The sequence below is a fragment of the Eleginops maclovinus genome, chromosome 9 (genome assembly GCF_036324505.1).
Source record: "Eleginops maclovinus isolate JMC-PN-2008 ecotype Puerto Natales chromosome 9, JC_Emac_rtc_rv5, whole genome shotgun sequence".
Taxonomy (NCBI): Eukaryota; Metazoa; Chordata; class Actinopteri; order Perciformes; family Eleginopidae; genus Eleginops; species Eleginops maclovinus.
In genome coordinates, this window is record NC_086357.1 from 8834379 (window position 1) to 8861572 (window position 27194).

General features: G+C 39.7%; 1 protein-coding gene across 1 annotated transcript in view; it reads left to right on the top strand.

Annotated features, from left to right (window-relative positions):
- Positions 1-27194, top strand: part of LOC134869993 (adenylate cyclase type 1-like) — a 38582-nt gene extending 11388 nt beyond the window's left edge. The window contains exons 5-20 of the mRNA XM_063891986.1: positions 3381-3508; positions 4928-5086; positions 6263-6404; positions 7294-7449; positions 10884-11078; positions 12307-12404; positions 12578-12662; positions 13608-13697; positions 15570-15826; positions 16059-16185; positions 17543-17659; positions 21183-21329; positions 21748-21846; positions 22309-22423; positions 23207-23331; positions 24637-27194. Of these exons, the coding sequence (XP_063748056.1) occupies positions 3381-3508; positions 4928-5086; positions 6263-6404; positions 7294-7449; positions 10884-11078; positions 12307-12404; positions 12578-12662; positions 13608-13697; positions 15570-15826; positions 16059-16185; positions 17543-17659; positions 21183-21329; positions 21748-21846; positions 22309-22423; positions 23207-23331; positions 24637-24951 (2355 nt within the window). The 3' untranslated portion in view covers positions 24952-27194. The remainder of the gene's footprint in view (positions 1-3380; positions 3509-4927; positions 5087-6262; positions 6405-7293; positions 7450-10883; positions 11079-12306; positions 12405-12577; positions 12663-13607; positions 13698-15569; positions 15827-16058; positions 16186-17542; positions 17660-21182; positions 21330-21747; positions 21847-22308; positions 22424-23206; positions 23332-24636) is intronic.

The window sequence follows — 27194 nt, forward strand, 5'->3', positions numbered from 1 at the left end:
TTGCACATGTCATGGTGTTCATCCGCAGATGGAGTTGCCTAAGTTGTTATCATAATGTGACCTGCAGTCAAGTGTAGCCCTGAGAACATAAAAGATACTTTCCTTGATCTTTCTCTGAGCAAGCTCAATCCACTAATAAATGCAGTGAGCAACTAAGTAGCCATAGAGTTCAGATTGTTTTGTCGAGAACATAGGGTAGAATGTAACCTTCGCCAATCAAAAGGATTGACTGCTTGAGAAAGCAGAACAATAAGCAGCTAAAGTGTAACATCTCAGGAGTTGGTGGAGACCAAACCAGAGCTATAAGTAGAATTGAATTTGGACTACATTCATGAGGTAGCAACAAACACAACCCCAGTGGAAATGTAAAATGTTGTATAATGTTCCCTCTCAGTTTCAGCTCCATTGTGTCAAAACATCCATTATTGCATCTTTAATAATGATTGTGGATGTGTAATTGTTTGCGATCATCAACAGCATCAACTTTATACGTTGTGGACGTGTGTCTTCAGCTAGCTGCAGAGTTTGTTATGCACATGGTTTCATCTGACATACATCTGACATATGTATGTCAGATGTATGTCAGATGTTCACATCTAATTTAACATAATATAATGGTTTGATCATGAAATAGATCTTATTTCTGATGATAAACAAAAGTTAATTGTTTCCATAATGTCGGTTACATCGTGTTCCCACTCAGCGTTCAGCGTGCCACTCGACTGAACTCTTCTTCTCCCAGCCAAGATATCTCTTCAGATAGTTTACTCTCTCTTTCTGCATGCACACGCACACATATGCACACACAACAGTCACATGCTCAGCAGGATTATCACTCTTGAGTTCATTCTGCATCTCAGCAATCAGTCATGGCTTAATGCGGGGTGAGAGTTAGAGAGAAGAGGGGGGCCGACAGAGCAAGATACAAGGCGATCTGTGGCCTGCTATCAGTGCTCCGGCACTCACAAAGCCATTATAAGGAAAACCTTGTGAGGATATATTTTGCGCATGTGTCTGCCTGTGTGTGTATGTGTGTGTGGCTGCAGCTGCATCCTAATTGAGATTTATACCCTGTCGTGTTAGCGAGAGAGAAATTCACTTTCAAACAGGCTCTGTCACAACTACTGAGCTGTCTGACTGCTGTACGCTACACAACACATTTATCACCCCAAGGCTCAACCTAAACATAACCATAACAGACGCAGGCCTCGCTTAACCCTGAAATTTCACTAGCTGTAGCGAGACACGGCAAATTGAGAACATTGATTTTTCCACCAATTAGACCAACTGTCCCCAATCAGCTGGTTTAAAATCCTCAGCGTGTGTCCGGGAACACAATGATACCTTTCTCCAGAGACATGGCTTTCTGTCAGCTGATCATTTCTCTCTCATTTCTGTTCACACGCACACACATACACACACACACACACACACACACACACACACACACACACACACACACACACACACACACACACACACACACACACACACACACACACACACACACACACACACTCCATTCCTTTTCCTAGTGCTGGGATAATCATCCACGTTCTGAATTCTCATATCCTCCCACGCCAGAATCGTTCTGCTCCCGTGAGCAGAAAACCAGAGCACCCCCGTCTCCTGTCTTCTCATCCCTGGCTCTTACACGGCAGTTGTCATGAAGCCTTTGTATATGTGAGTGTACGTTTGTGTGTGTGTGTGTGTGCATGTGTGTATGTGCGTGTGTTAGTCACTCAGAGGGTGCCTGCAGGCTAAGCTTTGTAGGGTCTACCATTACAATTTTTAGATGACTATGAGTGATACAGCGCCAAATGGAAACCCTGCATGTGCGACTAAACCGAGGTACCTGTACAGCATGTATGCATGTAACTGGGGTTGTGTGTGTGTATGTGTGTGTGTGTGTGTGTGTGTGTGTGTGTGTGTGTGTGTGTGTGTGTGTGTGTGTGTGTGTGTGTGTGTGTGTGTGTGTGTGTGTGTGTGTGTCATAAAGGTATTGGTGTTTGTGTCTTAGTTTGTGGAGTTTGTGCACAATGTGCTATGTGACAAATAGCGGATCTGTCTGGGAATGTGTGGGAGGGATTCTACTTCAATAGCATGTCGGAGCAATTAGAGTTGGCCTCAACTGCAAACACACACATGGTTGCGCAAGTACATACTTCTGATTTACACAAGCAGAGATGCAGATGAGGCATCCCTGCTGTGTCTGTACATACAGTTATCATGTAACAGGAATAAAAGTAAGCTCTTTCTTTATGTTAAGTGCGAGCAACTTTCCACCACTACATGTGGAAATGGCCCAAGTCACGATTTCAGACGGTTGCCCTAAACTCATTTTGCTTTTCACCAGCAAGAAAAAGTTTAAAACATAGCAATGGTCTGTGATCCAGATCCAGAGAATTTGACTACTTTCAATGATGGACTGTAAGATCTACTGACAAACACGATACTGCGACCCAAATCTAATATACACACAGAATCACTGTCAGTGCCAAAGTCCATGAGTGCTTAGGGTTGGCCCACTGTCAAATTGTCAAGGGCTTGAGGACTCTCTCGTGGACAGCCCTTTATGCATGCTTTCTGTAAGGCCGCATTTCTGCAGACTTTGCAGAAAGGGAGCTTCCCACAGTTCATAGCTTTCTGACGTTAAACACAGGGTTACCAGTTGAAGCCTGGAGGCGTTAAAAGAAAAAAAAGGAAACCAGCAGAACGCACATCATGGGTGTTCAGCCTGGCATATCAACTTTACATAAAGCACTACATTGAGATTAAAGATGGTACATAAAAGCACACAAAATTAGAGGAACGCAAGCATAGGCTATGTTGAACACAGAATTTGTTCATCAATTATTTTGGGGAAGTTTGCTTCAAAATAAAGTATTTGAGGGAACGATGGGTTCAGGGCTAACAATCTACAGCCATGCTAGAAACTCTTTGAGGCTGCTAATGTCATAATGCTGACAAACTCATCATATCAGTGCTGACATGCTTATGTTAAGCAGGTATAAATTATTACCCTGTTCAACATCTTAGTTTTGCATGTAGTCACGCTTCACTAAACTTAAAGCTAGCTGATGTTGAAAATGAATCTTTTGCAGATATTAGATCATAAATAGCCCCTTTAAACAAATTGAAATATTAACCTGATGATGTTGTGAGAGGGAAAATGTAAGCGAACATCTGATTTAGCAATTGATCCTGGACACTTTCAGGGCAATTCAGATATTTCAGCAAAGTGTTGTATTGACCGACAAACATTACCACCAAAACAGCCAATGCGTTAGCAGCTGTGACTCTACTGTGTACTAGTAGTAAAACTAACATTCTCTGTATACGACAACAACAAGAATGTGTCCGTCTAATTGTGTCTGTAGGAGAATCACTGCAGGAGGATAAAAATCCTCGGGGACTGTTACTACTGTGTGTCAGGACTGACCCAACCCAAAGCAGACCATGCTCACTGCTGTGTGGAGATGGGACTGGACATGATTGACACGATCGCGTGAGTCACACACACACACACACACACAGACAGACAGACAGACAGACAGACAGACAGACAGACAGACAGACAGACAGACAGACAGACAGACAGACAGACAGACAGACAGACAGACAGACAGACAGACAGACAGACAGACAGACAGACACTTTTCGATTTTTAGACCACTGTTAAGTTGCTGTCTTGTGAAAATACTTTTGATAGACACATTTATCAAGGCAATTCTTAGGTCCTGATTTTGCGTAGACAGCTAAACATTTACTCTCATTTATAATTACAATTAAAAGATATTTAAAATGAACAACAACAAAAATACAACATTTTTTTTGCGATTACAGCACTTAGTGTAAACATCAATAAAAAAATTGACAGAGTACAATTTACAATTGGTCATGCTTTACAAAACAAGTTTACTCAATATGAATGCAGAACACATTAATTTGTCATTCATGAAGTACGACTGGTTCAGCAGCAAGAGGTACCCTTTTTTTGTTTTTTGGACACAACAAAGCAATGTGGGAAACATCCCTGTGAGTCTGCAAACTGAGACAAATTCAATTTGTGACAATTTTGCAATCACAAAGACACACATGCATAGCCCCTCCCCCATTCCCCCAACAGACACCCAGAGCCTTTACCTCTTTTCCTCGTGTGAGTCCCCACCTGTCATGTTCTTTCCCTGCTACTCTGTGTGAGTGGATGGAAGCTGCTGTTGGAGTCTTTTATCTCAGCAGACAGGTGCAGCTGCACACACTCATACCTCTCTGGGTTCCCTGTGTGCCTGTGTGTGACATCCCTCCTTCAGTCTGATGGGCAGGCCAAATTTTCTTCTCCGTCACCCTGTAAACATAAACACAAACATCGTCTGAAGTGGTTGACCTTTCACTGGTGACGACGAGCTTTTTGTAGTGATTTACTGGAGAAGAAAAGTCATGCTCTTTCTTCTTTGTAGCAACACACAGGGCACTGAGGGTGGTCTGAACACATACAGGCACACAGTGTATACTTTCCAGAGTGGTTTTAATTTCAGTACGCAAGAAAGTACTGCAACCTTAGCTTAAACAATAGCTTTAGTAGTGTCTACCACTTAGCTCAAAGGGTATTAAGTCCCTTTTTTAGGAGAGTAATGACTATGAGAGTGTGTGATGCCACATACACATTTAAAAAAAGTGATATATTCAACCTCAAACATAAAAAATCTAGTATAGTCATAAATAATTAGTCAGTTGACAGCCAACACTTTTAAAATTATAAGTTAGGTAGTTCCTTGTTCACAATCTTAGTTTAGTTTGTTAGCATGCTAGCATTTTGCTAATTTGCACTGAAGCTGATGGAATGTCATTTGTTTTTTTGATCTTGCAAACCTTACATTTTCTTGGTTTTGAGATTAAACTTCTCCCCCCCTCCACCTTCCTGCAGGTCAGTGGTGGAGGCGACGGAGGTGGATCTGAACATGCGTGTGGGTCTGCACACAGGACGGGTGCTGTGTGGCGTGCTGGGCCTCAGGAAATGGCAGTATGACGTCTGGTCAAATGATGTCACACTGGCAAATGTGATGGAGGCTGGAGGGCTGCCTGGGTCAGTGCTGACTCTTACACCCACTGAAACTGGATTCTGAGCAGGCACAGTACACACACACACACACACACACACACACACACACACACACACACACACACACACACACACACACACACACACACACACACACACACACACACACACACACACACACACACACACAGTATCCCAGCAACAGTGCTAGAATACAGGCTTATGATGGTATGCATCTGTTCACAGCAGTAACAGCAGGGAAATGTTTACATTCTGCATATGACCCTTAGGAACACTACATGTTTTTTTTTAATCACTTTTATATTGATAAAACAAATATATAACAAATTCACAGAAAACACCAAAAACTGAAATGAATTTAGCCACCTGTCAGATGTTGTTTATGTAGTTGCAACCTAATAAAAATGTATAAAACCACAGAGGCACATTGCATTTACCAAAGAAAGAAAAACTGGAGATGCTATCTTATAATTACGAGGCAGTGTAATGACATAGCATCACCATGAACATCTCATAATTACAAGATCTTTATCCAATATAAGACGGTTTTCTTAATTATGAGCTTGTTCAGATACAGATGTTGTTATCTAGAGTAAGGTTGTCATAAGCATATGTTTTCTTTTTATGAGATACAGCTATGGGATCTTTTTATGTACTTATGAGAAGTCAGAATGTAATGTGTTGGGGAAATGCAATAACACTATATGAGATATCTTTGGGCTTTGGCCAAATTTAGAATGTTTTGATGATGTATTTGACATATCACATTTGCTCTTAAAACTGTTATCTGCATTGAATTACATCTCTTTGATGCAGCATCATGATTATTTCTTTTTAAAGACCGCAGATTAGAGTAAAGCAGACCACTGGTGTTAAATAAATCCTTCATTCGGGACATCTCATGTACAGTAACAAGCTGATTTACATTTAAAAAGCAGTGAAATTAGGTCACTGCATTGGCTCAATTTGGTCTTGTTTCAAGTGAAGTAATACGATTTTAGGACTGGTTACCAGATTAAATAAGTCGTTAGCATGAACATTTCTCTGCTGTGAAGAATCTTGAGCCAGCTGAAGGGCTTTTATGCGGAGGAAAATAATGAGGGGATAACGATTTGAGACCTTAGTATCAGACTTTCATTGCTAACTGCCTTGCGTCCTCTGCTCTGCTTGTGCTCTCAGCAAGGTGCACATCACAAAGACCACCCTGGAGTGTTTGAATGGAGACTACGAGGTGGAGCCGGGCCTCGGACACGAGAGACATGCCTTCCTACAGAAACATCAAATTGAAACCTTTTTCATCGTGCCATCACACAGACGCAAAGTACGCCACTGTCATCTCTGGTTTTGCAGGTCTTCTCTCTTACTGGAGAGATGACACATCTATCAGTGTTATAATAGTTAATCCTCTGAGGCAGAGAGGGAGGTAGGGAGGCCACATGTTAAGCTGGCATAATATCACTATCTACTGTACATATGCCTGAGAGCTGAGTGTGCCTGCTCATAGCATTTTAAATCCGCAGCTCAGTATTTGTACGCACGCACGCACGCACGCACACACACTCACTTTGCACACTCACTGTAAAAATCCCACTCAAACCTATTTATTTATATGAATGAGACAATTCTGCCAAAGCACGTTAAAATTGGAGTTCTCATCAGGTCGTTCTTTTCTCCGGTCTTTGCAACATTTTCACTTGTCCAACCTAAACATTTATCAGGTTTACTTGAAACAAATTAGTGAGCGCTTTTCAGCTTTAGCTTTAGTTCAAAGTTAATTCTAACATGTGAGCAATGGCTAACATGACAAACAAAACATAATGCCAAACAACTTCCTAACACATGTGAAGCTTAAGTAGGCTTTACATTCTAAATACTAACTGATTTGCAATAAAAAGCTAAACATCATTAGCATACATCACATTGCCTTCTAAGATGCAATACACAACATTATGTAGCTGTTTGCATGCAGCTTTTTGGTCGGTGAACATTTTCATAAAGACATATACATACCCTTAAAGTATAGGAAGCCGTTTTGGTGAGTGGAAAATAGCCATGGTTTAAGTTTTCACCGTGAATGGAGAATTCTTTACAATATGTTATGAAATAATATATGTTTCCAGGAGATAATGAAAACCTTAAAATGTTTTATGTACCTACTAAGTGTTTCTATGTTTTACTGATCATCTAATTTTCTTCTTCCTCATTTCAAGATCTTCCCAGGTCTTATTCTGTCAGACATCAAACCAGCCAAGAGGATGAAGTTCAAGACGGTGTGCTATCTGCTGGTGCAGCTGATGCACTGTAGGAAGATGTTCAAGGCCGAGATCCCCTTCTCCAACGTCATGTCCTGCGATGATGACGACAAGGTATTTAGAGTCTGTATCGCATACAAACCATTATTTTCTAATGTGCATGCACGTGGGTACTACTACTGTAAAGAGTAGATATGAATATATCTGGGTTACGTAGTGGGAGAAATCCCTTTAATGGGTTTGTATGTCCATTTGTGATGAGGAGAAATCCTGCTCGGATTCCTAATCTGCCACACACACACACAACACTGTAATCTGGATTTCTAGATTTCGAAACATTGAGTCCTACAGTATGCCTGCAGTGCTTGTTGGGTGCAATAGATATCATGAGCAACTTATATTTTAAAGTCATTGCTAGTGTGTGTACATTTGTGTATATGGAGAGCTGTAGCGACTAAAAATAAATCACAAAAATAAATACCAACTCTTTAAAATAGTTGAGTCAAAAACAATATGTCAAATATGTTTCAGATCTCTTAAATTTAGAGATTTCCTTCTTTTCTCTGTGTTACATCACATTAAAGTAGCAATTATGTTTGATTTTAAAGACATCCCTTTGGACTTTAAGAAACTGGGATGAACACTTTTTACTATTATCTGACATTATATGGAGTTAACAATTAATAGATGAATCCATCAAATAATGCACTGATGAATCAATAATGAACACTACTGCTTATTCATATGTTTCTCATTATCTCTGTGAGTATATTTGCTTTCCCGCAGCAATCACAGTGCTGCTGGTTGGTTCCTTGTTGTGATGTGATTTGGTGATTGATGATTGGTGTTGTGGCATCACAGGGTCCGCCTGTCAGAAATAGCATGCTAGCCTAATCCGTCCAACTAGCCAAAATCCTAGCATTGTAACACAGCATTTTGTAACAGATTTATGACACAGCATTTCATTTGGTCAGAATAATATTTAATCTTTAAAAAATAAATAATCTAAATAGAGGCTTTTCATGACCTGAAAAATAAAACTAAAAACTCCTCGTTTAGTTGTTGAAAGTTAAATTAAAATAAAGATTTTCTATATGAAGCAAGACTCTGCAGCTCTTTAATGTAGTGCTGCGGTTCAATCTGTAAACTGCTGGAGAAGTGCTTCAATATCTGCTAGGACCTCCTAAATTATCCATACATTTTGTGGCAGGTATTGTGATATTATTTAATATTGTGAATAGTAATTTGTAATATAAGGGGCAACTGTTGTGCACTATATATGGCTCCAAATGCTTCACATGAAAGTTATGCATTTTGCCAGATTAGATGAGTGGCACATCCCTTTTGGAAGTACTGGATGGGACTGCCTTGCAAAATAGTGCTTTTTCAAACTTCTTTAATCCAAAAATTCTTTTTTTGTTTGTTTACCTTTTTGTACAAAGCAGCTTGATTCAAACTGTGTCAAAAGCATTGTTTCCTTGTTTCCTCCTGAGTGCAGCAATCTACTTTATGCTGTTGCAAGTTTAAACAAGCTCCTGGAACCCTTTAATGAAAAACACCTTCCGACTTTAAGGATTTAAATGAAACCAAATTACTTGTGAAGATGGATGTACAAACTGTAGAACAAGAACAGTAATTATATAACCATAGTGTCATGTTCAGAGAGGCTGGATGATTAAATGAAAGTGCTGCCTTTTTCATTTAATATTGTAGAAGCAGGTGTACATTTTAAAAATACTTCACGCTCTAATTATAATTCTGTAACTGTCAAATACCTATAAGTAAGACTGAGAACTGACAACCCCTCTAAAAATAGCTACTGGTACTACTTTAACTATAAAAGAAAGTACACCATGTGCTTGCTTTATGACAGATAGTGCACATATAATAACATTCTGTATGGTTTCTTAAAACAGTCTTACATTATGTCCCTGGTGAACAGCACTGACAGCTTTAGGAATAAGAAATTACGTTTTTGTCCTTCTAATGTGCTACTCTGAGTAATGTGTTGTCTCATAATTGTGTTTATTTTTAACTTTGGCCTTATTTTGTTTATGGCATCAAGCCAAATTCATAAAAGCATCTCCCCTGGAAACACCATGAGATTATATCAAACCCAAAATGGCCATTACTTTAAAATACAAAGCATTGAAGCAACAGGGGGATCTTCCTGCATTTTTTTCCTATATAATTACTGCCTGAAACTTTAGTGTTGTGGCATGTTAAATTAACTACGAGAAGTTAATTCAGATGCTTGTCATCTCTCTAACTTAAACAGGTAAACATGCCCTCTTGTTTACCACAAGACACTTTCAGCTTTGTCTAAAGCACCTAAGGCTACAGCTTGTTTTAATAGTCAGAATAAGCTAAATGATATATACTCACATTGCTGCTGTTCCTATAAAAGAAAAAATAATGTAAGCAGAAGCGTTGAAAGCATAAAATACTGATGCTAGTCTAGTTAGCCTTTTATAGCCTTATTCCTGTCAGTTGAACTAGCCAGGTGTGAGCTCTCATACACAGGTGTATTTGATTACATTTATCGTCACTATTTTCACAGGGCTCTGTTCACTGGTTGCTTACAGGGACAGTTAATTTGAACAGATATTCATTTAATGAATTAGGACAAATAGGCTACATGTCAGTAAAGAAAGTGTTTTTAAATTAATGCTGTGTCAAGGATCTGATATATCCTAAATGGCTGGATTAATTATATGTACTTTTTTCATTTATCAACAATTAGGAACAATTAGGACTATCTCTTTCCAACCAGACGAAATGTGTCCATGCATTTATGTTCTAACTTGTTAACATAAATGTGTAAAGGCACCATAGGCCTACATTCCTTGCATTAGCTCCAAGTCTGTTATCATATTTAAGTCAACAACACCATATAAGTTGTTACAGTATGACCTCAGACCAAGGTTCAGGTTCCACAGGTTATGAAGTTCCTTTTTTTCTTAACTTTATAACATGGATTTATTTAGTTTATTTTTGTCCATTGAGACATATCCTTGCTTTAGAATTAAGATTGATTTGGTCCCCTTTATTACAGACTTGTTTTATTTTTCTTGATGAATGCATTTTTTGTCAGTGTACTGTAGCCAAACCTTGTACAGTAGCTACGAGTAGTACTACGAAATGTCATAAAAAGGCTCTCTTTTTTGTTTGTATTGTATATATTTAGTGTACACACAGATGTGTTTTGAAAGCACTATATGAATTAACTTGAACTTACTTTATCCAACAGTTTAGCTCTTAATCTTCAAAGAGGGAAAGACGTACAGAGGTAAAGCTACACGACTGAGGATGATGATGTGTTAGGTTATCTGTCCTAATTACATCACACAATTTAGTTGTTTGATGCATTGCAGCCTCACAGATGCTTTTCCACTGGTTTCCAGGGATTTTTGTGAAGATTCTAACAGTGGTGAAAAGCTGAACTCTCAAAATCTGCATTGGTATTCCTCACACCAGCCAACTGTCACACACCAGACAGGCCTTGCCTCTGCAGAGACTGATTGTGTTGTCTTCTTGTTGTCTGACAGCGGAGAGCCCTGCGGACTGCACCAGAGAAGCTGAGGAGTCGGACTTCTTTCTCAGCCGCCGCCGTGCAGCACTCCCCAGGAACACGAGTCAACCGCTACATCGGGCGGCTCATCGAGGCGCGGCAGACCGAGTCCGAGACAACAGACCTCAACTACATCACCCTGTTCTACAGGAGCAGAGACAGGGAGCGCAGGGTGAGGAATCCCTAACTGAACATCTGCACAGAAACTTGGGTTTTTTACACAGGCATACTTTCCTCATCACACAAAATCATGCTTCGTGACTGCAGCCCCCCACCCGCTCTTTTTCTCTCACATACACACCCTACACAGCCTTTAATTTCTAATTTATCCCGTTTCTCCCTCCCTCCCACGCATGTGTGTGTATGTGTGTGTGCGTGTGTGTGTGTGTGTGTGTGTGTGTGTGTGTGAGAGAGAGAGAGAGAGAGAGAGAGAGGAATCTACCCACCCTCTCAGGGGGGGGTGCAGATAATGATTTGGGAACGTCTGAGCGGCACACGTGATATCTTTCTCCTGTGTCTGCGTGGGTAGAGTCATAAAGGAGACACAGAATAGGGATGGGTTTGTGTGTGTGTGCGCGATCTTTACATTAAAAGTGGTACCACAATAATTAAAACCCTACACGCATTTAAAAAAAGATCCATCGTTGCCACCAACAGGACCATATTAAGCCTCACATAACTTGACTTCCCTTCCATTTCCCCCCCAGAATGGTGTTGTGTTAATCATCATGCTATATTTGGATTTACTAATTGTCATGAAGGTCAAAGTATTTGCTGCTAAATGTTCAATGTTGTGGTCCTAGTCTTTTACTATGGCTTGAGAAGCGACCCAAAATCACCATGCATTTGTTCCCCATGCCCATTTGCTGCAGCCTTGAGAAGCATGTTCAAGCCACAATGCAAAAAGAACATGACTGTTTATCTTTCAAATACTGTATTTTTTGTGCAACACATGTTTCCCTGGGTCAATATGTTGATATAACCCCCAGTTTTAAGCCTACAGATGTTAAACTCCTCAATACGCCTTGAGATGTTCCGGCCAGACAGTTTTACTGGAGTTTTATCTCCACAGAGGACACATTTTTAACATTTAAACTCCATTTGAAAAAGTTCTTTCACTTTTGTTCTTTTGCAAAGGTTGCCAAACACTTACAATGTTAGTTTTTATCAAGAAGAACATTTTTGTCATGGGCAAAAAGTGCTGATCACAACAAGGGATCAACCACACTCTACATTTGAAACAATGTTCTTAGAGTGTCCCACTTTTGGTGTTAAAACATGGTGATGATTCTCCATGGAGAAGGATGTTTGACCTACTCTTACCTAGAACCAGATACACATAAAAGAATGGAGAAAAGCTTCTTATGTTGGCTTTTCCTCTCTGATCTTTCCTTTCTTAGTATCACCAGGTGTATGACGACCATTTCATCAGTGCGGTGGTTCTCTCTCTGATCCTTGCTGCGCTGTTTGGCCTTATCTATTTGCTAATGATCCCACAGTATGTACACACCAACACACACACTCCTCCACATTTGCATTTTGTCCATTTTTTGTAATTGGATTGATCGTGCTCTGGTGTAGTGTGACAATTAAAAAGGAAGGTGTTTTTACTGCAGTCGGTGGAAAAGTGGGAAAGCCCTTCTCACTCTGGTCTCTCCTCTGCTCTCTCAGGGGGATGCTGGTGCTGCTGCTGCTGGTGCTGTGTGTGTGTTTCCACGTGGCCTGTGTCATGTATCTGCATCTCACCAGTGTTCAGGTAGGACTCCTACACCTCCTCCTACAGGGTGCTGCTCAGAGACTTCATACTGTTTATGGAGTAGTACAGTGATGACGTCTTTTTGAACTAGATACTATCTAATTTCCGTGTTTTTCACATTTAGTGTTCTAGTACCAAGATGGAGGATCGTAGCTTCAACCAGGAAGATAACACTACGACTACAACATTGACTTAAACTTGTAAATGATGATCAATATTCTGGCCCATTAGTTTTCTGAAACCTGAGTTATCTATTAATTGTCTCTGCACTACATTACCCAAACAGAACATTTAGACTGTTCATTCTCAACTTTTAAATCAGAAATTGTACGATCAAAGTCACAAAGACTTTATGTGACACTTTATTCTAAACTCAACTTCCTGGTTAAACTTACTTCTGGAAAACAAAAGATTATTAGATAAAGATTTAAGAAAACTCAGTGAATGTTTAGTCAGCTTTTCTTTACGCAGTTTATAACAAGGCATAAGGAATACTTATGTTTACTACTCCGCTACATTTCAGAAGGGAATATTGTACTATTTAATTTACTTTTTTTGATAAACATCTTAAATTAGCTACTTAAATGCAGAACTGTCATTTAAAACTGAGTATTTCCAATTTTACTTTTATGAAAGATCTTAGTACTTCATAACATACTGCATATTTGCCAGGTTGGTTCGACGGACCGTGCCATCTTGTTCTTCTTCTTCATACCCTTTATATGACACTGTGTTATGCTACATTGAACTGTCATCATGTCCTTTAAGCGTTTCCTCTAATGGACCTGCGCGTAAGAGCCATACCACAAAACACATTCATTTAATTTCCACTCCTGGCTAATGATGTGTCCAAATTAACTGCTATTGAGGTAGATAAACAGGTGCTTTATTTCCTTGCCCCTTCTATTTTCTAACCTCCCTTTTTTCTGCTTCCTCTGGTTTTAGTGCCAACCGGGCTGCCTCAACATCCAGATCCGAACGGTGCTGTGTGTCTTCCTCGCTCTGCTCACATACTCTGTTACCCAGGCCTGTGTGGTAAGTGTGTAGTTGTCTACAGTATATCAAATTTAACAACAAAAAATTCGCAGGATAGTCAATTCAAAGGACTTTACGATGACAAACTGGGTTGAAACAAAATAAAGAAGAAAATTGAGTGTGAATGTGTGACCTTGACAACACGGCAATGACAGAAAGAACAAAAACTTGAGTTAGATTTCACTGTTTTGTCTTTTAAGTGGATAGATATAGTAGATTTCAAAAAGTAGAAGTACACAAGTATTATCATCAAAATGTAGTTAAAGTACAAAACATAAAAGTATGCACAATGATCCGTTTCAGAATAATTACATACTGTGTAGATTAGTAGTACAGTACTGCATACCTTATCAGCATATCATTTGTTTATTGTGTACAAAGTAACTAGTACCTATGAGTGTTAAAATTAATGAAGGACATTTTGCCTCCGAAAGTTTAAAGTAGAAGTATAAATAAAAAGAAGCAGAAGTGGAAATACTCAAGTAAAGTACAAATATGTAAACTACTTACTTACTTAATGACTTTCCACCACTGAGAAATAATAATGTTAAATGTATTCTCTAAGGAAGACCAAGACATGCAGTCAAAGCTCCAAAACATGAAAGTGAATGGACCTTAGGTAAAGTTACTTTTTTGTTTGATAAAAATAGTATTTAACAAAGATCAGGATTAACTTGATCAAATATAAGTTTTTTTGTTCGTTTTCAACTATTTAAAGTAGTTTCATAAAGTGTTTATTTAACATTTACTCAATTATTTATCAACCTAAATTAAAATCTTAATCAGAGACATGACTTGTCAATTGTAGATGATTAAATACCTATAAGATGATGTACAGTGGACGTGAAAAACCAGGTTTCTCCAGATTTCATGTAAATGTCATACCCCCATAATAATCAAAACCATGAGTGTGCATGTTATTGTATTACAAAATATGTATGAATTGCTGACAATTGCTTAAACCTCCTACTGCATTATAGAGAACAAACCATTTGCGTTAGAAACAGTGTCACGATTTAATTGTCATTTCAAGTCTCTGCTGTGATGAGTTGGCAGAGTCACAGCCGAGCAGATGGTGCCGCAGAGTCTCAGAAGAATAAAAACATTTATTGTTCAACTGTAAAATACTCATTAAAATATTTTAAACGCAAATTGGTTGATGTCAGCATCATCCCCAGAACTCTGTCAGGCTCAACTGTGTGTGTGTTTCTGTGTGTGGGTGTGTGACTACTCTAAGTGTAAAATTATATATAAGAGAAGGTGTTGCAGCAGGGGTGTAGGGAAGGGACAGCCCCTGCTAGTCTTTGATAATTATTTGATATTGGCTTGTATAATATTCGTTTTTTTTTAGCCCAGAGCCTGAAGAACAAAATGTAAGCCACAGCATTACTTTTAAAGCTAGTTGCTAACGTTAGCATGCGACCATGCTCACAATGCTGGTTTGCTGTGCTTTGTGTGCCTATACTTGGTAGGTAGCCAATATTTATGCTAGTGCTAATGGGGACCATAATAAAGAAATAAACAATCACAGTGCTCACATGTTTAGGTACCATTTTACACAATTTTAGTTTTAGTTAGCTTGTTAGAATGCTAACATTGACTTCCATGAGTTTTAGTAACGATTGTAATATAGTGCAGCAGAAAAGGGTCTATTTTCTTTTTTTAAACTCCAATCGCTAATTCATTTAACAGCCATGTGCTATTGCAGACTCAAACTTTGTAACTTCTTTATATATCAATTGATAGCCTTTTACAATTTATGATTTCTTTGTTTATTGCAAAATCAGTTGTGTAACATTTTGAAACTCAACCCAATAGTGACATGGTTTGTGCAAACAATAACCCACCAACTTTTTCTTTCCTCTCCTCCAGGTGGTTTGTGTTCCTTGGGGCAGAGTGGTGACAAACTTTAGCATCACAGTGGAGGAGGTCCTCGCTGACACCAACAGCACCGCGGCGGACAGAGCCTGCTCCAACATGTCCTACGGCCTGCTGTCCTGTGTGGCGGGCACCCTCACTCTTGTCCCTTACCTCCGGGTGTCCTCGCTCCCCAAGATCCTCCTGCTCCTCCTCCTCTCTGTCACCTACACCATTGTCATGGAAACCAGCGGCTATCGCCAAGCTGTGGGGTTAGACTTGAGCTGCATGTGTAGATTCATTGTTTAATCCAATTTTGAATATGTTCATATTTTCATTTTTTATTAGCCTAAGAAACCTCAGAAAACTCATTTTGTGTGTGTGTGTGTGTGTGTGTGTGTGTGTGTGTGTGTGTGTGTGTGTGTGTGTGTGTGTGTGTGTGTGTGTGTGTGTGTGTGTGTGTGTGTGTGTGTGTGTGTGTGTGTGTGTGTGTGTGTGTTTCAGAGGAGGTTTTCTCCACACACGAGGCTACGATCCTGTGTTGGCTGCCTTATTGTTTTCTGGTGCTCTGGCTCTTCATTCAAGACAGCTGGACCTGAAGCTGCGGCTCGACTATCTCTGGGCCACTCAGGTATGTCTGTTTGTAAAGGGAGCACCTATGTTACTACTCATACTTGCATACAGGTTTGTATGTGCACACATGGGGCTCATGAGCACTTCAATATTAATCTTCTTGCATCTATGAGGGGTTATTCCTGATGAAAAATGTCCAGTGTTTTTCTGTAAATACGATGTAACGTAATATTCAAGGGATGACAGTAGCTCAGATTGGCTGGTTATTTGGCTTTTTTTAATCCTTAGTTCTGCTACAGCTCAATGTTTTCATTGAGCAAGACACTCAACCCCAAATTGTGTTTTTGGTAAGGTTCGATATCTGAAGTAAAAAAAACAATCTCAAATATAAAGTGCACTATAAACTAAACACTTAAAATATACTTGTAAAAAAGGTTGTATATATTTTATGCCAATAAGAATATTGTAGCTGTTTTCCAAGGCAAATGAACTGGTTTTTCTAAAATCACGTCTTATTATTCTTAATTCTACTGCAGCATTATATTATTTCCTTGTTTCAAGATGCAGATAAAAAATGTCAGCCATTATTTATTTTCATTTTAAATGTCTTTTAAATATCAATATTGTTAGCTACATAAGAATCTAATATCTATTAAGCTCTCTTTTTATTATAATTATAATTATTTTTTTAATGTTATTGGCAGGGGAAACATGGAGTCTTGATAAAAGTAGTTCCCTGTTAAAATCCTTTGGTCAACTTGACATTAGAATGTTAATTTAGACCTTGTTTATATGTGTAGGCATAATCATACAGTTGGTGCAGATAATTGTTCATTTTATACAGATGCTCCTCGCTGTGTCAGAACATAACATATTAAATAACTGATGAAGCCAAAATATGCAACTACCTGTTAGTTCTGATCTCTTGTGGAATGTATTCATGTGTTTGTTTTTATTTGGATATATACCCATCTCTATGTAAACAATTAACAAAAATACCCCGCAAAAATGCACCAAAAAACAAGATGATTTGTGATCAAAACAGGTTGAAATATTCTCACTGAACTGCAATGGAAAAGAGTTTAGGATTCGGTTGTATTTAGGAAAAGCTTTATATAATACACAATTAATTCAGTGTGTGTTTGAATTGCATGTTTGCATAGTCTTGTGTGGATCCTCACAGGGTATATGTTTCTATTTTAAGAATGACAGTGAATGTTGTCTTGTTTGCAAATCATTATCTCCCTCTAGTGATAAGGATAGGCAATTACATCTGCCTCTGAGCTTAGAGCCACAATAAAGGTTCATTGTATTTAGAAAATAGAGCATCAGTTTCAATTTGGATCTACCTGTCATCCTGTATGCTTCCATAACAACTCATATTTCTTTGATTTCTATTTATTGCTGGCGTCCAGGCCGAGGAGGAGAGAGGGGACATGGAGAAAGTGAAGCTGGACAACAAGAGGATCCTGTTCAACCTGCTGCCGGCTCATGTGGCTCAGCACTTCCTCATGTCGAACCCCAGGAACATGGTGAGCATCACAGACATGCCACTACTCGTCCAACATGAAGGAGCGTTAGTCTTTACAGGGTTAACGTGTTTGATTCAAGCAAAAACATCCTGTTGTTTCCCAATAAACAAGGAAGTTGCTCTTTTTTTTTTTTAAGGATATTTTTTGGGGGCTTTTTGCCTTTAATCGGATAGGACAGTGGAGAGTGACAGGAAAGTGGGAGAGAGAGTCGGGGTGGGATCCGGAAAGGACCACGGGTCGGAAATCGAACCCGGGTCGCCGGCGTACGGTGCAGGTGCCCCAGCCAGTTGCCCCACGGCCGGGGCCAAGTTGTTCTTTTTTAACCTGGTTTTCAGATAAAACAAAAACATACATTAAGTCAAAAATATATGAATAATGAAAGCTCTAACTGTTTATGAGCTACAACATATTGTATATTAATTCATTAACAACGAAAACCCAATATGAGCAAATTCAAACATTCAATAATGATGAGAGAGCAATATCATAACACTATACATTCTATATTCTATAACATATTGTAATACCTTTAATACAAGCATCACAAATAGCATGCTGGCATGCTGGTTTGTGTATTTTGGAGTGCTAAAACCCACTAGATATGATATAAATATTGTACATGGCCTGATGCAGATAGTGATCCCCAGCTCCAGATTTAAGGAGTACTAACTGTATATCAGTACCCACAGTACCACTGAATTCTGAAGTTATGCACAGAGTAATGCTATGCATGATCACTGGTCCTAAAGCCAGTTAATACTGCCAGCGTCTACTGTTTTAAAACTAGGTGTTTAAAATCTGTATGTTTTCAACCAATTGACAGTTACAAGCTTTATGTTTGAACTTCCCATATTGAAAAGACATATGCCCAGCAAGTGTTTGAGTATTAATGTGGGAAAATATTCCAGCTGTTTGGGACAAGGGCGATGCCTGACCTGGCCATGTGTTAGAGTGGAGGTGTGAGCTGACAGCCCTGTGTGTCTGCGTCCACTGAGTGATGAACATCCCCTCCACTGATCTCTGGTTCTTTCCTCGGCCCCCTCTTCTAAAGAAGTGATGAAAACATACATCTTTTCAGGACATTCAAAGCCCCTCATGAGTACAAGCTCAGTTGTAAACTCTAAAGCTGTGTACAGATTGTCCATGCTACAGAATTAGTTTTTTTCACAAGGCAAAAAATCAGACCCACATTTTACTGTTAAAAGATAAAATATGCATTACATTTGTATTCATTTTTTAAATCCTTGTGTCAAAAATGTGGCAAACTCCAAAAATCATTTTTCTTTTGGTTCTCTATCTATGATGGTATATTCTAAAGTCTGCTTATAGCATTACCAAATATAAACAAAATTGTGAATTTTTATCATACAGGGTTACATTAATTTGCAAGGGGATACTTGTTTGTATTGTACAAAGCATTGATTGCACATTTTGTGTAAATAGAAGATAACTAAGATTAGTAAACAGCTTTAATTGGCACGCCCTAATTCAACGAAAAAGAAACCTCAGAACTATGGTAGCATAATGAGCTCAAGAAGTACAAGAACATTGACCACAAGGTTCTTTTTAATGATGCAACATTTGCACCTGCAAGAAAACTTTGTACTTCTTTTAGAAAACTGCAACATATTTAAGCCAGGGATTTAATATTGTAAGTTTTGGGAGCTGTGAGAGTGGTCGAAACAGAGGCAGCAGAGGTTGAGCTGTTCAGTCCCAAATGTGGGTCAAGCTCCTAAAAATGCCAGATCCTACATTTCCCATAATGCACATAGACAGCTTCTTTTCAACACAAACCTTCGGATTGAAACTCTATATCCCTAGTTTGTATATCAAATATTCCAAAGTATTTAATCCTGGGCTGAAATGACCAGTATATCAACACTTAAAACATGAAAGCAGCTTTGTTTTGGCTTTCTGTTATCATCAATGAACACTTGATGAGATTAAATCAAGTCTACTGTGTACCCACAAATAGCCTCTTGCATGACTCCATCCCAACAGATATTTATTTTCTCATTCAAATTTGTCGCTTTTAGTTTTAAATAGTTTTCTGGACGACACTGCAGCTCTATGTCCATGGAGGCATCAGTCATAGGCTTAGGCCACACACACAAACACACACTGCTGGTTATAAGGTTAACTGCATTGTTAGTTTAGGACCTGTCATGTGATTTGCTAATAATAACAAAAAGATAAAGTAGGTGGTCCTTATCCCTCAACAATTGGAGGGCTGTGCATCAGACGGTGCAGGGATCATCTGAGGCTGAGACTAGTAAACACTGGGAGCAGGAAGTCAGGAAGTAAGTTTCCGGCACATTGGTGAGGGCTCACAGATACAGTGTATAGAAAGGCTTCCTCTCTTTTCTCTGGGCTAAAGTTCATCGTACACTGTATTCATAACACAGCGCAGTGGGACTCTGCTGCCAGGAATCCATAGTTTCACTGCTCCAACATAATAAAAGAATATTTGTTTTTCTTGCATCGGGAACTACAGTGCCTTTTGTCTGCAGCTGGACTTAGTGACTTAAATGAAACCAAAGAGGTCCCAGTTCTCTTTGGTTCTTTTATTTTGTATTTCTTGATAATTTACTGAATTTGCTCTCACAGACAATGTGAAAATGAAGCGCTTTATATCATTTTTATATCTGAACAGTCAGCTGCAATGCATCCGTCTTTTATGTTCTTTTCTTACAACTGCAAGTAGTTAAAACAATGTCCACCACAGTATGAAATTGGATGTCAAATATATTGCAAAAAAATATTGTATGAATCCAATGTAAAAGAATAACACAACTATAATTCTGCAAAAGAACACATGGAAAACACATAATTATTGACCTAAAGAGACCTAATTACTGTTAAGGAAATATGTTTCTAGGCCCATTACTATGACCTAGTTTTTCAGTTTTACTGCCCTCACTGTGCACAGGCCTGTGACCTTGGCCTGCTGTGCTCTCAGTGTTTTGTCTCCTTATTCCTGCTTGTTGGCGTCAGCTGATAGAGCTAAATACATGCGACTGGGTGAGAAATCTTCAGCTTTGGTTAGGCCTGTCTGTGTCTCTTTGTGTCTGCAGCAAAAGTCTTTGTCCATCCTCGGGCCAGATTCAAATAAATCTTCAGTGTTTGACATCAAGTTCCAGCTCTTCCATGTCTCATTGTGTTTCGACGCCGTGCTCCAGGGGTTTTCATTACAATTACCATAGGAAAGACTGCCTATAAAGGCAGGGCCGTATGTAGTTTTTAACAGGTTTAAATGTTGAGTTCTGGACTGAGCCATGTACAATTATATTGAATACAATTGTGTGTGACAGCACTTGAAAAAGACATTAAAAAAAAAGCATTGTATCTTTCTCTGTTAGTCTCGATAGTCCACAGAGCACTTTGAGTTTTGTCCTCAGGAGAATTTGTTTTAAATTCAAAAATAAAACTTTTCAAGGTTACAAACTTATCAGAGACCAAAACCTCAAACAGATAATTTAATTAATGCTTCCCACAGTTTTGAATAATTGTTTTTCCCCTCCAGGATCTGTACTACCAGTCCTACGCTCAGGTCGGAGTGCTGTTTGCCTCTATTGCCAACTTCAATGACTTCTACATCGAGCTGGACGGGAACAACATGGGCGTCGAGTGCCTCCGGCTGCTCAATGAGATCATCGCTGACTTTGATGAGGTGAGTACATTCTTGATGATGCCTCGTAAATCAGTTTTTATGTATATCTTTTCCCCATGTTGGCCTTTTGAGAATCTTGGGTAAAGCTCTGGTGCAATATAACCTCCATAACATCATTTTTAAAGATTACATTGTGGCCACAACGGTCAGAAACATACTGTGTTTATCAACGCAGCATACCATAATAAGCAATGGTTGCTGGTGGGAAAGTCCTCCAAATTAAGGAATTACTTACAGATGACTTTTGGCCTGCTTGAATCTATAATCAGCATCATGAAGCATTCATTTACTCAAACCCGCCAAAATATTACATTTTGCCAAGACAACCTATGATACAAACTGAAACTTTACTCCAATTTGAAATTAGTAACAGTAGTATGCTTCCCCCTTGTTTTTATGTTTTTTTCCCACCTTCCAGCTGATGGACAAGGAGTGCTACAGGGATATCGAGAAAATCAAGACAATTGGCAGTACATACATGGCTGCAGTAGGGCTGGTTCCTACAACTGCCTCCAAGGTACACCTGTCGTAGCAATATTAAGATCCTGTTCTAACTTTCCCCTAGTGTTTGCAGGGACTGTGCACATTTCAAAAAGGTTTCAAGTACACTCGGCCGCATTGAGAGGCCTAGTATATGCAGCTAGCTATTTCCTGTGTATTAATATTTACAATGCTGTCACGTTTCAAGCCACAAATCTTCCGTGAGGATTTACAAGCTTCTGTGGCATCGGCATATTTCACATTCGTAAAAATGCTTTAAATCCTGCAAAGCTGACAAACATAAGAGCCCTTTCTGAACTTTTTCAAAGGTGATTCCACTTTTGAAAGAAAACAACTGGTACGTGCTTTTGTGTGTGTATAATCACATTAGGGAAACACATCTGAAGGGTCATATCACTTCCTACCTTGGCTGTGAACATGCTTGTATGTGCATAAATGTGTGTTTTCCTGATATGTCTGTGTGTTTTCTGATTCACAGGTGAAGAAGTCCATCACTTCACATTTATGCACGGTTTCAGATTTCGCCATCGAAATGTTTGACGTCCTGGATGCCATCAACTACCAGTCCTACAACGACTTTGTCCTGAGAGTGGGTGAGCTGAAACACACAAACATGCACCAACACACTGGTCTACATAAACATTGGCGCTGGAGCTTTTGACCTATTGCACTGGGCACCACTGACGCTCAGTGCCGGTAAGTTTTGAAGGGAAGTGCATCACAGAAAGAGCGTTCCCTGCAGGAAGCTCGTCACATCAAGACCTGAAGTTCTGGGTTCCATTGTGTTGGGTATCCTGTGGGGAGCCTGCGGCAGGAGCACTTGTTTAATCCCAGCGTAGTCTGGTGTACACAGTGCCATCCTGTCTGCGGACTGCGGGGCTCCATATGTGTGTGTGCGTGCTTGGCCGAACCCCCATTGCAGAAACGCAACTTTTTGTGATTTGCGTATTGCTGCATTTCCAGAAAGTGGATAACAATAAAGTTTGGCCTAGTTTCAACTAAGCGTGTGCCATGGTGCTTTCCAATGTCTATAACCTGCAGAACTGTGACTGTAAAGATGAAGCAACAACATCGATTTTGCATGGACATCAGTCATGTAATGAGTAACACTGTACACATATGTGTAATTTAGCATTCAACCTTTGATCCGCTTTAAAATACATTCTCATTCAATGTTACTGCATTTGGTTTGTGTGACTTTCACCCAGGAAACCAGTGTTTGTGTCTAATCAGAAACCCTAAAATCAGTGCTGACATTTTAAAATCCTAACCAAACATTTAATATACATACACATCAGTTTAAACCGGCCTAAAACTGTGTGTTAATAAAAAAGACTTCTGTATGTGTCTTTCACCCCCTTCATGTTGTTGTCCAGGTATCAATGTGGGTCCAGTGGTGGCAGGAGTCATTGGAGCCAGAAGACCTCAGTATGACATCTGGGGAAACACAGTGAACGTAGCCAGCAGGATGGACAGCACTGGAGTTCAAGGAAAGATACAGGTACACTGTGGTCCTCTAATATTCCTTAATATCCCCAGCAAAAAAGGCTCAAGAGAGACCTGGACAAAAAGCATACGATTAATAACCGAAAGACAGACTACAATTTGCGGCAGTAGGAACATGTCAGTTCAGTTTTTATTTGCAACTATTTCCTGTCAGAAGACCTCTTTGTAGCTTTCTAAAGTCTGATTGTTTAAGGGGAAGTCACAATGTTTTGTACCAATGTCTCACACCATATGTGACACAGTCTGGTACACCACAGAAGTGCTGAGTGGGTGGATGAACTGTTATTAATTGAGATTTGGACAAAGCAAGGCTAGCTGTTTACACATGTTTCCAGTCTTTATGCCAAGCTAAGCTGAGATAACCTCTTTAGGGTAGATCTCACTTCTCTTAACTTGCATCCCTGCGTCCCTCACTTGCATCTTTTCCTTGTGCATTAGTCCCTCCCACCAGGGATGCACAGTGAGATGCAAGGAAACCACGCAAAGAAAAAGGAAGCAAGGAAATTAGTTTTAAGAGCAATGGGACGTCCTTCCCTCTGAGTGTCACGTGAAGCGACATCCATTTGTTGTAGACCCAATACATTTCATGAAATAAGAACTCATTTTCAAAAAAAGATAAAAGCCATTCTTGAAAATGTAAAACGAAAAAGCTGTTCCGTTGGACAGATATTAAATCTGTCTCTTTCAGTTGTATTGTGTTCATAATAAAAAGGAATTGGGGATCATGAAAAAGGTTCAAAATAAATAAACTGATTTTTTCCATTTTGTTGTTCAGATATGATACATTCATTTAAACAAAACACTGTACAAACTGAAGAGTGATTCCCTTGAGTTTAATGTCTTCATTCCACTGTTAAACTGCTCTCATGCTAAGAAGCATCAGATCAGTGCATGCGCTGCAGTGTCCGATCAGTGACGGATACACTGTAAGGGGGCAGGGAGAGTGGCTGAGGATTTCACCAGAGGATGATCTGGTGGTTCCTCGGTTATCGCACCTCGCTTCTCGATCCTCAGTCCTCGGGCACAAATGGGAAGCCTTTTAAGATGGCGCACAAAAGTCAACTTCCCGTGAGACCGAGGAACGAGGAGCGAGGAAATGACAAATAAGAAAAGTGAGATTTACCACTAGATGTAGTGCTACATTTGGTAAACAGATGCAATCTTCTTATCTTTTAGTCATAAATAAAGTGTTTTTTTCTTAAATATCAAGTCGTTCTTTACGTTGCTTTGGGTGAAAGCATTGTACCGTATTTGAGATCATTTTTGCTGATTCGCCTCCTCTTCAATGTTTCCTCTCCAGGTGACAGAAGACGTCCATCGTCTCATCACGGACCACTACGACTTTGTCTGCCGGGGCCAGGTCAGCGTGAAGGGCAAGGGTCAGATGCTCACCTACTTCCTGGAAGGCCGCAGGCATGGCAGCAAGCCGTCTCAAACCAACGTTGACCGCCGATCCAGTGGGCTCAACCCAGGCAGCGTGTGCACCAGGCTGGGCCCCGCCCCCACTGTTACCACCTACGCCACCACCAGGACCCCGAACCCCGGCATGGCCAAGCCGACCACCTCCACCAGCATCACAAGGTACCTGCCCTCTGTCCCCACGGCAATGCTGTGATGGATGCTGTCTCCATGGTGATAGTGGAAATACAGAAAAAAAAAGTGGAGGTGAAAAATGGCGAGATAGAATGAAGAGTTAATTAAAAAGAGGAATAACACCAGCTGACCTCGACTCTTCTTCTACTGTCTGTGGGAGGTATCTCAGACACTGACCGTACAATGGGAGGCCTGCACTGCGTTTACGACTGGAGTCTCGAACAGACTCTCTCTCCTCACTCGAAACCTGTTTGTTGTTTCACGCTGCGGGGTGTCGTGAACAGGATCCAGGGAGAGTTTTGCCACGTTGCTTTGTGACCAATCAAAGGCCAAGGGGTGTCTTCACGATGTTAGGGTCGACTCCCAGAACTGTTTCAGCAACTTTAACAAACTAAATAAGCATCAAAATAAAAACAATTGCACAATTGTTAGTGTAGCACGCAAGCCTCTCGCAACGACAAGCACATATTCAAATTCCTTTAACAACTTTAGCTGACCCTTTTCTCTCAGTATCAAACCAAATCAGTGCTGTTGCCTTAGCAAGCACTCCTCACAAAGATTTTCTTGCCATCTTTTTGTTGCCTTTTCGATTGATTTATTGGAAACCAACTCAGATGACTTAATTACAGGGGCATTGTAGTCCAAGAGATATATGTTTTTAAAGTGGATGAAGCCAAATGTATAATTGTAAATGGCAGTTGAAGGTATAAACTCGCCAAAATACGACAGGGCATTGCCTTCAATCATTTCCTGGACGTTTGAGCCCCCTCCACCTGTACCCTCGGATGGCACATGAGGTAAACTCTTGATTTCCTGAGCCGAGCCGCTCAGTGTCTTTAAGTGCATGATGCCACTGCTGCACCTCAGTCCTGTCCGCTGTCTGTTTCCCTGTGATGCCTGACTTCCAGATTCTTCCTCGTCAAAGTGTAGCAATAAAAGCGGTTTGTCTCCTCTTTCAGCCCCTTGCATGTAGCCAGCTGGATCCTAGTTTGACCTAATAGTGTATGTAGCCAATAGAGTGTGCATAGCTAGCCACACCAGTGTGTATCTCCGTGGAGTTGAAGCATGACTTAGAAAATCCTTTTTTTCTGTATTGTGTGAGTGTGATTCCTTTCTCGTGGGATTCTATTTAAAAAAAGAGAAACATTTTTTCTGCGTGCTTGATATTAAGAAATATGTTCTATTGTTTTTAAAAATCCTGTTCTACTTTTTTTTATGAACTTAAAGCTGCTTTGGTTGAGAGAAGAAAACTGCTGTTTATGAGGAGACACCCAAACCTCTGTGTCTGGCCTCCTCATACAAATCTAGATGATTTATTTCATGGTATAGCATGCAACTCACAGTACGGCTTACCACAGCCATTAACTATCCTTTAATCTGTTCTAGCATGCACTGCCTGCAAGCCTGTGGCTCTTACATGCATGCTTTGATGGAACATTCATACAGGCCGAGCAGCGGTCACACGGTGACTCTGTTTTAGTGTAGTCCTCATGCATGCGCTAACGGTAGCTGTCCTCTTGAATGTAAGGTGCTTTTTTTGACCCGTATCTTCTTAATGAGCTTAGTGTGCGAAACCTTTTAAAGGACTTTTTCAGGGTGGTTTGACAACAGGACGGGGGTCCCACCTCCTCCTTCTCCTCCTCCCCGCTCCTGCTGTAGTCAACAGGTAGCTGGTTTTCAAATGTGCCAACCTATTTTCATAAACATATCAAAGTTTTAGGTGTTGAGCTGTAGCACAACTGAATGTGTGGCTACGATATTGTCGATTTCCTTTTGTTGAATGCCTGTATTTTTACAGCTGTTCTTGAGCAGATTTGTAACTCAATGATCAAATGATGGAAAGTGTCGTTTTTTGGAGAGATTTATTTAACACCGTAACCTGAACTGAAATGATGTTGTTGTACTATTTATCATATTTAAAATAGATTTACTATGTAGTAGCTTGAATGCTTATTTTGAGTTTGTAAAGAGATTAAATACGAGGATTTTTATACACTTGCTTTAAATAATTGATGGAAAGGAGTTGTGTACAATATTTTTCCTGTAAATTGGATATTTTCATACTGTATGATACGGGTTTCAATTGTTATATGTAGGTATTACTTGTTATTATTGTACATTGTAGAGTCTTTTTCAGAGATATACTATGAATGACCCGATATTTGTTAAGTTCTTTTGTTGAAGATGTATTTATTGAGATGTTTTATGTGAATGTACCTTTTGTTAAAGATGATATTTTATACTAAGTGTTTGCACTGCGATGAT